At 36.2% G+C, this 15,804-nt stretch overlaps 1 protein-coding gene across 1 annotated transcript in view; it reads right to left on the reverse strand.

The window, feature by feature from the left end:
- Positions 1-15,804, reverse strand: part of raraa (retinoic acid receptor, alpha a) — a 115,437-nt gene that overhangs the window by 39,449 nt on the left and 60,184 nt on the right. Inside the window, exon 2 of the mRNA XM_043254294.1 lies at positions 13,045-13,516. Coding sequence (XP_043110229.1) covers positions 13,045-13,192 — 148 coding nt within the window. The 5' untranslated portion in view covers positions 13,193-13,516. The remainder of the gene's footprint in view (positions 1-13,044; positions 13,517-15,804) is intronic.

Consider the following 15,804-nt stretch of genomic DNA (forward strand, 5'->3'; position numbering starts at 1 on the left):
CAACACTGTGATGATATTTTAGAGTTTTAGGAGTTACATTAGTACAGCGCGACGTGCGAGAGTTGCCGCGTAAGCACATATTCAGTCAGGCCTCACAAAGGTTTAGACAAAAAACCTTTCACAATGAACACGCACACACACGCTGCTGACCTCTCACCATTAGATGTGTGACACAAAAGCAGATCATTTATCTACTCATCCTCATGAAACCTCCGCTCTGCGTTCTCACACACAAACACACACACACACGCGCACGCACATCCTCTGACAACATGATGAACACACCATCTTGTGCGATGTCTGGAGCGTGCGTGCGTGAATTAATATCTAAGATAGAAAGAAAGGTTATGAAACATATTATACATTGCAGTGAATAAAACCACTCATATGCTTTAGTTTTAAAGCAACAATCTGTGATAACTAACCGCAGAACATAATTTAAATTCCCTGAAATCCCTCTGTTTGTACAAACAAACAAAAACTGTGTTTACAGCAATGCACTTGGAATGCCTACTTTATGGGGTATGTTGATTGGTTGAATAGGAGAAATGTGATGTTTGTTTTAAGCATAAGCACTGTATCATTATTTCTTTGAAATGGGTGTAAATGTCTAGGTGGACAAATGTCTGGTCATGTCTGTAGTTTATTGGCTTTATGTTGTGATGATAGGAGATTAAATGTTGGCTAAAACTTTGCACAGACACAGCTATTATTCTATCACATTAGACTTACATTAATATTATTATCATTAATAATTACTTAAGTAAAGATTATACTCCATTAAGATATTTAGTACATTTTCAACCATAAATATATAGGACGTCATTGGGATAGCTTCAACAGTCATTTTCTCAACATTTTCTCAATATTTAGATTAGATTTTCTTACCCTTAGATTCCAGATTTTCAAGTAGTTGTATCTACGCCAAATATTGTTCTATCCTAACAAACCAATCCATCAATGAAAAGCTTATTTTCATTACTGGTTTAGTGGTCCAGGGTCACATTTTCTGATGCAACCATGCAATTTTAGCCTATATGACGAGTATATGATTTCTTATCATACCAAGGACTCTGCATCACAAAAACAATGCTTTACCAGGTGAGCTACCAAGCAAGTTTGCTATGTGAGAGAACAAGAAGCTGCATATGTTATACAAATGTAAAAATGGTTTAGTTTACTTGCGCTATGGTATAATAATATGTAAAACGAGTCTTTACTAATTGACAATCTTCCTTTATCAGCATTTGTGTGAAAAGGAATAAACATCCTTGGATTTTAGCACCTCTAGTGTTTACTTCAGCCAGAATCTGCTGCTTCTCAAAATATATGTAAAGTATTGTTTTCCCGATATGTTGCAATATTCTATGTGTATTATTGCTCAGACTGACTGTAGAAAGGTCATGTGGCATGGTCAAACAAATAGAGTGTATGCAACAAGTTTTCTAAAATCAAAAAAATAATGGTCCTACACACACACACGCACACACACACACTGAATTGACCACCAGAATCAGTAATGAGACAGAACAAAATAGCAGCAGACTGTGTGTATATTTGCAGACATTAAATCAGGACAAGAGTTGTCCGTGTGTGTGTGGAACTCCCAAGATCTTCTGGAAAAAAAACACCACACTAAATCAAACTAGCACAATAATTACATGTTAATCACTTTTTTTTAACCCGCCTCCTGTTTTCCATTCGCTTGTTCCCTTCGCTTCCTCTGTCATCCTTAATTTATCCCCTTTGGCTGGAAAGAGAAAGATGGCAAGAGTGAGAGAGAGATAGTCTGGACAGCTTCACTCGGATAAATTATTTCCCAGTGTATGATCTAAGGGTAGCTGGAAAATTCTAGCTAAATTTGTGTTTATTTATAACTGTACGCTATTTTGTTAATTTATTCGTTTTTGATTTTTTTGGTCATTACTGTAAGAAAGAACAATTGTTGAAAAACTGATAACGTACTGGCAGAAAATTACCAGTACTTTTTCTTTTTTTTAGTTCCTTCGATCCTAAAAAAACACAATGCCAATTCAAAAAGACAAAACATTTATATATGATTTACTATTTGATGGCGATTCTAATTGTAAACATAAGCAAATTGCTTATTACTGATCTATGGTTAATATGTACTGGATTTATACCACACAATTTAGATATTGTACACTTTGTGTACTGTCAAGAAAAAATGCTAAAGTTTGTATATCTATATGTGTGTTTTTGAAAATGTGTATATTAATGTAATAGTTGATGCAGGAGTGTTTAGTGCATGTATGTGTGTATCTTCATAAACCGTGGGAAACAAATTCACAAATTGGCCTTACAGAATATAACGCACACACGGCCAATAAGCTCAAATCATTAAAGATGTATTAAAAACACTATGTCATTGTGATTTTTGGATATTCTCCATATCTCAGTCATTTATTACTTTTAGTTTATATCAAGCTGGAAATTTTCCTTTGATTGCTCTTGTATTAAGCTAATTATGTATACCCTGCGTAACGTAGTCATATTTTTCCCCAAACACTATGTCATTGTGACTTTTGGATATTCTCCATATCTCAGTCATTTAATATTATTTACTTCTATCAAGCTGGCAATTTTCAATTTTCTGCTTTTAAATTAAGCTGATTATGTATACCCTGCGTATTTAATGTAGACATATTCCCACTGTTAGCGAAACGCATTGCACGCTATTTTAAGATATTATTTAGTATGTTTACTACACAGTTTTGAGAGGTCCCCGCAATTTAAGTCTAAATGGGTTACTTAAAAAAAGACCCACACAAGCACACAGTGAGGAAAAACCCTCCAGAAAGACATTCTCACTATCGCAGACACACACATACAGACAAACGGTCTCTGTGAGACCCATCACATGCTGCTTCCTTTGTTTAATTTATCTACTGAGAGAATCCCCTCTCTCCTCTTCTCCTGTCTTCCCCCATAGTCCCCAAACCCCTCTTTATCCACACACACTCCTCTTCTATCTCCTGTTCTCTGCAGTTGAAGTTTCCTTCAGCAACTGAAGTTTATTTTCTGTTTACGTAAAAGGGTCATTGTACGTTACACAGATACCTTTTTTCTTCCGCGGAGGTCAACTTATAACTTTAGTCAAGGTTTATTTCACCAGAAATGTAATTTAGCATTTTGATTCTCTGTTCCTTAGAAGTAAACAATCTATTTTGCTACCGTAGCTTTAAAATGTCAAGAACGAAAGTCTCGAATTTGGCCAAAATAAAGGTATCTTTTGTTGGGCGCCCCCATGACGCTTTGAAATTCTTCCTCATGATGTTTTAGAACGGAGACATTCGTCCTCAAAGACCTACACATCTAGACCTGTTAGTAATTTAACCTGTTCCTGCTGAAGCTGGAAGGAATAATATCTGTTTGATTTGTGGTTTCATTTTTCAATCTAATAAATCAGAGGCTTAAGGAAAATAAATTCTCTTTCCTTACAGTGCCCACAGCGTTTGAAGTCCCATAAGACACTGGAAAAGCTGAACTAGAGTTCTAGAGTGAGAGGGGGGGAAAAGATATATGAGTATACATGCTGTATGTAATGTACTGTATGATAAGTCATTTCACCGATTTTCCAGGCACCCACAGGCTTAGTAAAATTCTTATTAAATGTATGCAAATAATAAACAGCTATGCGCCATTGTTACTTTAGAATTTTTACTTTTATTAAGTGTATGTATATATATATATATATATACATACATACGCTTCTGCATGCACAAAAATGATACACAAAACCTTTTATAGTATAATTTCAACAAAACAGCTACAAGAGGATAAAAGGAGGAGGGAGAGAATGAGAGAACGGAGGAATGAAGAGGAGGAACCAGAGGACAGAGAAATGGCTGATGAGGAGCAGAGGGTCAATTAGATCCAGCAGTGAGCAGCCTCATGCGGACGGAGGAAAATTAGCCATGTCTACACCGTCTGTGCACTGTCTACACACACACATACACATCTATCAGCACTCACATACTAAAAGCTGCTTTCAATTAGCAAGACATATAGCATGTGCAGAACACAGCAAGAGAGCAGAAATATAGTTGCAGAACACCGCCTGACAGCAAACAGAGAAATCCATTGCTCCTGTTGCAGGACACGAAAACCAAAGTCCAGAGCTTTTCAAACATTAGCAGGATACCTTTCTGTTCGCGAACAATTCTTTATTGGAAAAAAACAAATCCTACTCAGTGAAAACATGATTAAGAGCTCAGAGAACTGCGGGCGCCTCCAACAAACCAAATCCAAACCATCATCAAACTAAATCCACCGTATCAAGTCCAAACAAACCTGACAAGCCCAACAACACAACATGCATCTGTGCTATCTGGCCACTCACACGCGCACAACAACAGCTGCATTCTCGTCTGCTAAAACACACATACAGAAATACACACACATTCACACTTACTTACTAATTAAAGCAATATTGGCGTAAATCAAACCAGATGGCTCGTTTCGCGCCCACACTGTGTAAATGCTTCAATTATCTAAACAGTTTGGAATAACACACTTTATGCACACTCACACAACCCTGTCTTTATCTAGTTCTACTTTAAGGGTGCATTTAAACTGTCTAGGCTGTTACTAAACATCCACAAACTGTTATTTATTCAATGCCATCAATAATATGTGATTCCATTTTACACAGCATTTCATAGAATACGTTTTTCGCCAATAAATAAACAAAGGTAAATGCAACTTTTTATCCCATAATTCTGACTTTCTTTCTCGTAATGTTGACTTGATATCTCACAATTCAGTTTTTGTCTCCGAATTGTGAGTTGAAATAGATCTAAACTGGCAATTCTGAATTTTTTCTCAGAAATGCATGATAAAAACTCCCAAATGTGAGTTAAGTCAGAGCTGTGAGTTACAAATTCACAATTCTGAGAACATATCTCAGTCTTTTTTTCTCCTCATAAGTGGGCTTTATAAATTGGAATTGTTTATATAAAAGTTTATATCTCTCAATTCTGACTTTATACCTTGCAATTGTGAGTTTATACCTCACAATTCTGAGAGAAACGTCAAAATTGCAAAATGTAAACTCGCAAGAACAACTTTTAGATTTTTTATTCAGTGGTGGAAACACTGTACCAGAATGAATAGGTCTGATGAATAGGTCAAGGGTGATACATTTTTATTTTGGGTTAACTATAGAATGCCTAATTAATTTACTGCCCAAGAGCTAGATCATACACCACATATACATGTATCACAAAATCAGATAAAATAAACATAAATTGCATTGCAAGCTTTGAAGATGCCCTTTATTTATGACCAAAAATTCCCTTAGCAAAAAGGTTCAATAGATGTCAACAAAAATAGCTAACCAAAACCACATGACAGTTTTGGCAAGTACTGTCAAACTCTCTTGTAGCTTTAAGCGTGCCGTACTAACTTTGTTATCTGCACTAAAACACTATCAAGATGCAATCATTTTTGCAATCTTATCAAATAAGCACAAGAACAGACTTTTGACTGCAAAAGTCAGTGCATTTGCAGATAGACAACAGATGTTTTACAAATGTCAAAAAGACAGTCAGTTTTAGGCCCGGCACATATTTTACACTAGTACACAAACACAAACAAGAATGCTAACGTACAGTCCCAATTTCGAGCGCAATTATAGGTAAGGTTAGCGTAGCAGAAAAGCTAGCTAACAAGTTGACAGTTTAATTATGACTAACTTGTTCAGCAAAGTTGTCCTCGTATTGTTGTTCCACTGCGACAATAATTGACCCGAAGAGTCTTTATGCTAATGTCTGCAAATAGCGCCCTTGTGGCGATGCTCACAACACATTACTGAAACACAGTGACACATGTAATCCAATCCGAATGAACCATACAACAAAAATGTCACAACCAAATCCTTTGTTTTGCTAGACTGTTGTTAGTAATTCAGACTGAAGAATTTGAGTCAGATCTGTGCAAACATCAGTGTTCCCAGCATTCCACGCTCGGACTATTTGCTTTGGCCCCATTCTGAAAGTTTCCAGCTCTTATTCTTTCTCTCATTTTTGCAGGACACCCTCAGTACCGAGGAAGGTGTGGACAAAAAAATGAATGGAAAGGGAGATCAGACTGACAGAGAAAATTCCCTCCTCTGGCGGTTGATTTTTCAGTGAAGGGAGCCGGAGATTTAGAGTGCCTCGGAGCTCTAGTCTCTCACTCGTCCCGCATCTAGCTGCCTGTCTCTGAAGGGAAGGGTCAAATGATGGATGAGGGAAGAGAGAGACAAAAAACAGTTTGTTTGGCAGCTCTACAGGTTTATGAGAGCCTCGGAGTGATCGTTCACCTTTAGGTCCGTAAAGTCGAGCTCACCTGATCTTCACCGGTGAGGAGTGGCCTACAATTGCACAGAAAAGGAAACTCGAACGCAGAGATGATGAGCTGACTCACTCTGAAGACAAATTTACAAGTAAACTTCAAGATCCAAACAAATCTACACATCAGTGTGGACCACTGGTATTATTAACAACAAAAAATACAGCTTCTAGTAAAGTAAATACCACCATTCAAACAAAAGAACAAATCTTCAACAAATCTGCACTCTGTGCTGCCTGGTTTTTACGTGAAACTTAAGGTCATTGCCAAAATTCTCGCATATTGAAAAGATAAATACAACATATTGTGTCAATCACGGTTACATACTACCTCCAACAAAAAGTTTGATTTCATGCGTTTTCGCATAGTAGCAAGTGTTTCGATAGGAAAGTACGACGAATGCGAAAATGCAAAATTTCGAACTCTGTGTGCGACGGCATTTAGTCTTCGCTTTGCATTGCACATGCATATTGGCTGGACCAAAAAATGATTTCTGATTGAAAATGTTATTAAAATGTGTGATCCGTGACGCATCCCTGTTCTTTGCATTCTCTTTAAAAACGTATTAACAGAATGGAACATACAGATGTGTTGAAGATAAAATAAGTTTACAGATAATGATTTCAGATTGATTTAAAAAAATGGCATATGGACATTGCACTACAAACCAAATCAGCACTTATATTTTCTGCAGTGGCTTTAGAATGGCTGTATTTAATGTCAGTACAGTGAAGTTTCTGACAGTGTATGCTATATTTACAGCTAAATGCCCATAAGGCCTGTATCTGTGTGAGAATGTGTGTGAGGGAGAGCGAGAGAGAGGATGAGGGATCCACCGCTGAATGGAGTCATCCAGGATTACAGAAAGACAGCTCATTCTTTCGCAGACAGGACAGGAGGGAAAGCATAGAGAAATTTGCATAATCAGTGGTGGAAAGGCCTGTAAAGACGGATCAGTGTGTGTGTGTGTGTGTGTGTGTGTATATGGCTACTGTCAGCTTGTAAGATAAACACATCAGGGAAAATAAGCCGCGCAGTTCTTATCTTGAAGAGATTTCTGATTAGCTTTTTATATTTACTTTAGCTTTTTGCATTGATATAATAGAACTATACTATTATCGACGATATCAGTCTCCATGGCTACATTTTGGTTTGGTTTACATCAGAAGTCTTATGTAATGTTTGAAAAAAATCTTAATTATTTTTGTAGGGGTGTATACAAAAAGTGTGCAAGTATGATCATTATGTCCGTATCTACACTGTATCTGAACAATTAAATTAAGCTTTTGACTGACTTTTCTGAAGTTTTATTCTGAGTATCATGGCAATATGGAACACATTAGATGTTAAAATAATAATAATAATAATAATAATAATAATAATAATAATAATAATAATAATAATAATAATAAAAAACCACATATTTACATAGTATTGAGTATTTTTGTGCATAGACACTGTCAACGTTGTGCATCTTCAGCTATGTTTATAATTGAGTAATATTGCTTTGGGTCAAAAGCTCTATGTTTTGGAGGTCTATTCACCAGGACAAATTACCATAGTTTAGACCAGTTATGTTTGACACTTAAATGGATTTCAATGATCATAAATTTGAAAAACCTCAAATGGACAAAAGGAAGATTTTAACGACCTCTGAAATGAATATTTTAAAAATGCTTAAATTAAATTAAATAAAATTAAAATTAAATACAAATACCAACACATGCTAATTTATGTGGCTAATTCAAAAACATGATAAACATTGGTATTTACTATTTAATTAAAATACTAACACTACAAAAAAGCCATACATGCACCATACAGGGGCTAAATATTATTTAAAAAACAGCTTTTTAAAATGGTTCGTATACATTTAAAGTTAGTGGTTTAATGGTTAATATATTAGGAGAGAGAAAGACCTGACCCTGGCCAGTTTTTTAAGCAGACCTCTTTATAACATCATAAAACTGTTAATATAGCTGAGTTAATTGTTTATTGCACTGTAAAGTAGTTGGGTAACAACCCGTATATTACCTTAATAATCTTTACACTGATCCAAATCAATTACAAACATAAACTAATCAGGACCTATTTTCCATTGTAAAGTAGAATGGAAACATCATATAGAAGTGGGACATGAATTTGAAGAAAAAAAAGTCTTGAGAGGGTACAGTACTTTGCCGTCTCATTTCAGAAGACCACCACATATCACACATGTAATGTTGATCATTCAGATTTCTGGAGAAAGACCAGGGTCTCGCAAACCTGACACTCTTTATGCAACGCTCACAGATGAGTGTGTACGTGGAGGAAATGAAATATGAGTGAAATATGAGTCAATATGCAGCAACGTGTCTCAAGTTATACCATATGCCATCCACAAAAACAGCGAATCCACCATCCGTTTCTCAATGCTTCTGCACTTCTGCACAACACACACCCAGCAGCTGTTAAACACAAGTTCCACAAACCATACGAAATCTGTCAAATTCAAAAATTCAGATCCACTTTTAAAAAACGTTCATAAAGAACATTACACGATGCAAAAACAGTCTGCTTCCATAAATACACAGAACAACAAAACAAACATGTTGGAGCTGCTTTGACAGCTATGAATTTTTCAATATTAATAAACTATCGTGCCTGAGTGTTCGAGTTCCCTTTCTCGTTTAGTCTGGTTTCAACCACCCACATGGACCCCCTCTCGACAGGGACCACCAAGACCGAGCAAAACCACCTGCCCCACTAACACAAACACACACATACCTTGAGGCGACCACTTTCACCACATCCACCTTGCCATTTACACACCAATATTGACACATAGAACATTCCAACCAAAAACAACATATAACACACACACACACTTTTTGCCACAGTTTTATATTACAACATTAAATATTAACATACATACAACATTATGAGTAGTTAAACTGCATTCATTGTTTGTGTTGTGCTGAAAATCATTTATCTAATTTTATCTAAATTGATAATATTGGTAATTTATCTAAATTGATAAAATTGGCAATATTGCACAAATTTATACGAATTAACCACCTTGTAAAATATGTATGACATTAGGCTGGGCTCTGTTATCTAAGCTGAAACTAAGCAAAAAAAGGTCTAAAAGTGAAATCAAAAACAAACAAACAAAAAATGTTATTTGTGAATAATTTTTGGCAGTCTTCCATCAAAAGTATGTAACAATGTGGCCTTTGAACACTTGGTCACAAAAACAAATATACAACCCATGCTAATAAAAAACAACCCATGCTAATAAAAAAATGAAACCAATAGCCGGTAAAAGATATTTCAAATATTTTTTTTGTGGCATGGTCATTTTTTACTAGGAACAATATATGTAGCAAGTGGGAAAAAAGTAAAATATATATATATAACTTACAAAACTATAATTACTATGTAATTATTTCAAATAATAACAATATTAATATAATAGTGAATATAATATAAGATAATATGATAACATTTGTGTAAAAATTGTGTAATGATGAATAATCTGTGATTATGACAGTGAAAGTGAATGTATGTGTGAAATAGAAAGTTGTGTGCACAGGAAGAGTGTGTGTCCTGCGCTTCAACTGCTGTTTACAGGCAGGAAATGTTTGTTCTGAGAAAGGGAAGGAAGCACCTCACTTGGTAAACACAGCACATAACATCATTTGCCATGACAGCCTCATATACACACTCTTTTGCCTCAAAAAGGAAGCGATTAGCATCGCACTTCTATTTCTTCCAAAGAGTAGTCAATACGAGATTCATAGTCCAGACTCAATCATTCCAGCTCGATTTCTGACCCTGCAGTTTCCAACGAACCATCAGAAACATTCAAAGCAGCTTGAGTCTGGATAACAGCAGCAATAGGAAGCTCTGTACATGTTTGTTGCTAGTGGCAAACAAACAATGCTATGTCTTTATTGCGTGCTCTCTGCAAACATTCACAGTGCAGGGTGAAAAAATGGGAATCCTTAGGATAATGATGTCTCAGAAAGCTAACTGGAGTCAGGCGCCAGATAAACCAGAGTCCAATCAATGACACGAGATTGGAGGTTTGGGCAGAGTTACAATGAGTATATTGACAAGAAACATTACCTGCAAATCATGGCTCAAGCTATTCGGGCAAACCTAACCTTTTTTCCTGCAGCAGTATTTCAAACAAACAACTAAAAGCAGCAGAATCCAGCATATACACTCCTGAAGATCTACGTTCTTGCTCATTTACTTCCATTATTAAATGGATAGTTCACCCAAAAATTAAAATTCTGTCATTAATTGCTCACCCTCGTGTCGTTCCAAACCCGTAAGTCTTTCGTTCATCTTTGGGAAGCTTTGGGATCAAATCACAGAAATGTTGCAAGGTGATCCATGTGACGTCAGTGGTTGAACCGTAACTTTACGAAGCTAATAGAATACTTTTTGTGTGCAAAGAAAACAAAAATAACAACTTTAGTCAAAAATTTGTCTCCTCCACATCACCCCGTAGCGGTATTTTGGAGAGTATCAAATATGTAAACAACATATGCTGTTCTTTGTCAACGTATGCGCATATGCTGTTACGCTGGTTATGCTTTAATCTGAATATCTGCATACATATGATGCATACGTTGTTTGCGTATGAGATACTCTCCAAAACGGTGCTCTGGGCTGATGCAGAAGAGATGAATTTGTGCACACAAAGTGTTCTTGTAGCTTCCTACAAGAACAGTTAACCTTGGATGTCACATGGATAATTTTAACAACCTCCTTGCTACATTTCAGGGCCTTGATCATGTAAGGATCCTTGTTGTGAGAGAGCTCTTGAAGTGCATCAAAAATCTCTTAATTTGTGTTGAATGAAGGTCTTAAGTGAAGGAACGACGTGAGGGAGACTAATTAATGACAGAATTTTCATTTCATGTAAGAACTATCCCTTTAAGTGCTCCTGAAGACCTGAATGATCTGGTTCAGTTGTGTTTTAACAGGATTACACACTTAACACTTTACACACTTAACACTGTTTTCTTCCAGTTTCCACCCAGGAAACCCTCCATTGTATAAAAGTAGATTTATAGTGAAAATAGGTTCTTTACTACCTGGTCTCCTGATGTAAAACATACATTGGTGTACTTTTTAGCGAGACACGAATTATGTACCAGTAAGTACATATCACTGCTGTTTCCAAAAGAAATGAACACTAGAGGCAGTAAAACTCTGACACCTTTTATTCCTTTTCCCACAAATGTACAGAGTTTCGATTCATAAACCATAATTTTCGCACAATTAATCAAAGAATATCATGTTATAACTTCAAAACTTAATATGGTGGGATATTTGAAAACTGAGGAAGTTGAATGTTAGCATCTTACATATCCAGATTCATGTCTATGGGTTTTCAGAGACAGTAGGTTTGTTTGGTAGCTTGCAGAAGAACTTAAGAGCTGAGGAGCTCCAGAATACCTATCTGAACAACCAAAATACCTAGCATCATAATAAAAAGGTGCCAGGGTCTATGTAATGAACCTGTGTTTTAGCGCCGTTCAGTGGACATTTCACTTTTAAACTGCTGTGAAATGTGCAGTAAAACGTAAAAAACTGAGTACGAGGTACATATTTTTATGAGACCAGGTATGACCATCTGTTCTCTAGGTTATTTTGACACAGAGTTTACAATGTTATTTTTAATACCAAACCTAATATGTGTAAAGGTGTAAAGGAGTATTAGGAATTCCTCTGTTGCGCACTTAGTTCTGCAGCAATGAGATGGGGTTTCCAACACCTATACCATACTGTAATGTAAAACACAATTTCAATGACAAGAAGAACCAGATGTGCTTCATATTCACATTCTGTTCTTGGTGCATTTTAGATGTCTTTGGCCTGTTTTTGAAAAGGTGTGCACTAAGGTTTGGAGGCAGCAAACGTACACATACTCAAATAATTTAGTCAAACCAAATCTGCAAAGTATGAATACACTATTAGATTATAAAATATTTATCACACAGTTGTTCTTTTAAAAATCGCAGACTGAAAGGGAAACCAAAAATGTTTTTTTTATGGCATTGCTGCGCCTTTTTAAGATGGAGCTTAATTTTGCACAAAGGTAGAACTCCATGATTAGGATTGGAAAGGTAGAACTCCATGATTAGGACTGGAAAGGTAGAACTCCATGATTAGGATTGGCCACCCAGCCAATGAATAACCATTTAGGTTGCCAAAGAACCTTAAAAGAACTCTTTTCCTCAAAGAGACTTTTGTACAATTAAATGTTAATTTAATTCCATTAATACATAAGGTTCTTCAATACAGATGACAATACAGAACCTTTATTTTTAATAGCATGAGATCTCTTCATAATTAAATCAAATAATCAATAATGAATGGAACTTTCCACTAGGGATTAATAAAGCCCAGATACACCCCAATGTCATGCAAACCTCTGCAGGGCATGCACACTGTGCTCCAGACATGCAAGGTCAAGTCCAAATGCCCCACAGTCCATAGTAAGACCAAGACCTTGAAAATATGGACTCAGACTCCAGACAGAGTACTACATTAAAACATTTGAAAGTTAAAAACTTCATGTAATGCACTCAACAAAAGCATTAATGTTTTTTAATCTCAACAAAAAATGGAATCTCAATACATCCAAATCAATCAATCAATCAATCAATCAGGGACTGATGTTATACTCACTGGCCGGTGATGGTGTGCTGTATCCACTGAGGGGTAGGGTGGGCAGAGAGGGTGGAGAAAGCCCCCCCAGCATGTGTGGAAAGAAATATGAAAAGTGGGCCATTGGGAAGCCATTGAGGTGTGGGCTGGGGTTGCCCTTACCAGACATGGCTACCACTAGAGTTCGCCCACGATCACACGGAAGAATCCAAAATGACGTTCAAATAAAATGCTTTCTGGGGGTTATTTACCCATAAGAGCATTCAGAGAAGGAGTCAACGTGCTTATTCCGTGTGACACTGGTAGAAAACGGTGTGTCTAGGCAGATGAATGGTGGAGTGACTCTTTTTTGCAGCCAGGGGGGTTTCTGTAGGGGTTGTTTCCCATATCACACAGGTCTACGGAGTTTATTTCCAAAAAGATTTGATTCCGCTTAATGAATCCAAGAGCCTGCATTTGTGATGTGCTCCACTTTCCTCTTCTGTTAGAATTCCTACAGGTCGAAAAAAAAAGAGAGAGTGAGATTAATTGGAATGCTTTCGCACAAAGAAAAGTAGTGATTCGCTTTTACATCCCTTAACGCTATCCCCAAAAATAAACATAAGACCCATTAAACGCTATGAGAATTTGAAATAAATTAAACACCCCTTCTGTATTTCAAATAAATTCTTTTGATTGAATGATGTAAATCGATGTGCGTGATGCGTCAAGTGTTGCAGACACTATAGAAATGACATTTTTCTCCAGAAGGCCGCATCATTTCATAAAAGTGCTCACGCCCATCTCACCCTCACACACACATGTTTAAAGGACACTAAGTCATCTGTTCCTCTTTTTATGTTGGCCAGGCGTGGTTATAGATATTTCATCACTCTGAGAACATGTTTATATACCTTGAAAAAATGGCTATATACCTGTGCTGTGATGTTAAGGATGTAGTTAAACTTGTAATTACATAAAAGATAAAGATTCATAATTTTATTTTAAACAAAGATTACCTAAACTTTTTGTCAGCCAAACACCTTTGACTTAAAATAAATTTAATCAGGTTATATGTATATAAAAAAACAAAAACTATACATATTTTTGTTATTAGAAATGTTTTTTTTACATAAGTGAGTGTTTTCGTCTTTATATTTATTAATTTTATTTCATTTACTTACAAATACTTATTAGGTGACTCAAGTTTTGGGAAAACAGGCACTAAATGAATATGCTACGAAAAAAGCTAATGCATGTTATTTATTTAACAGCCTGGTCCTGTATTTTTGAATGAGAAACAATTAAGCCATGTTTATTTGAATAATGCAGCATGTCGAGTTGATGTAAGTTGATATAAGTGATGTAACACAGCAAAGGCCAGAATTGTAATTAAAATACCACCGACAGACCTTGAGACTGCAAAAGCGTCCAAATTGTGTCTACAGGGAACTGCCCACTCACACGCCACATGTATACACAGTTACACGCAAACTTGTATTTCATTCATTTGGACAAGGCCGAAGCCTTTCAGATCAGCGCCAAGGACACAGTCTGTGCAGTGTGCACACGCAACACACTGCGAGCTATGTTTAGCGCTCAGTCAGAATACTGGACGCACAGCATATCATGAAGTTCGGATCAAATAAACAGATATGAGTCATGTGTATTTATATAGATTGCGCATGTTTCTGCACTCCAGCATTTGTGTGAGTTTGTAATTGTTATTACGATCGCTGAAAGTGCCTGTGAGACAGGAAGTGCGAAAATATGGCAGTGTGAAATCTCGATGCTCTGCCAACATCTTCACAACACACACACCGCCCTCTAGGCACTCCTGCTTGTCAGATGAGAAGGACCCCTTGACATTTGTGCCTCTATTAGAAAGGTCAACCTTTAATTACGTGAAATGCCAGCGCGCATGCACCTGCAGAAATACATTCAACATGATCTGTAAAGTGTGTGTGTGTGTGTGTGGTCGCTGTAGGTTCACTAGTGGTCTAGAGGCAACCTTGACATTGATACACAAAAAGAAAGCCTTATTTAACTTAAGTAAATGGTACTGATTTTAGCAACTCCAAATGTAGCAGCTCTGGACTGAATTTATCAGTATTGCATGGAATTTAGGGGCTTTGAACCAAATTCAGCAGCAATAGACAACATTCAGCATCTCAGCACCAGATACAGAAGGTCTGGACTGAATTTAGCAACACCAGACTGAATTTAGCAACTCTGGATAAAATTCAGCATTATATATTAATAAGAAGCTTTCATCAGCATCACCAACCCCTGTATCAGTAGCAGTGCTGAATAGAATTTTTAATTAATTAATACTTATGCCTTTAGTAATTATTACTTAAAATAATATACATTTATAGTATACTAGCATAAGAAAAATTCAGCTTTGCCACAGAAGGAATAATTATGATATATTTCAAAAAAGGAAAGTTATTTAAAAAACATACAAAAAATATTATATTTTAATTTTTTTTAATTTTCACTGTATTTTGTTTAACTAAATGCAGCCTTGATAAGCAAATGAAAGTTATTTCAAAAACATACGAAAAATACAGACTTCAAACCTTTGAATTGTACTGTTAAATATTATCATGCATTCGACACCAAAATCATATTATATATCAATATTATTTTTAATGCAAATAAATAATGGAACCAAGAAGTGATAACAGCAACAGTATATATAAAAGTAAATAGCAATAATTATTTAGATATAATCACACACACACACACACACACACACACACGTCTATATGCTAGATTGTGGGGACCAAATGTCCCCAC

Source organism: Puntigrus tetrazona, chromosome 12 (assembly GCF_018831695.1).
Source record: "Puntigrus tetrazona isolate hp1 chromosome 12, ASM1883169v1, whole genome shotgun sequence".
Taxonomy (NCBI): Eukaryota; Metazoa; Chordata; class Actinopteri; order Cypriniformes; family Cyprinidae; genus Puntigrus; species Puntigrus tetrazona.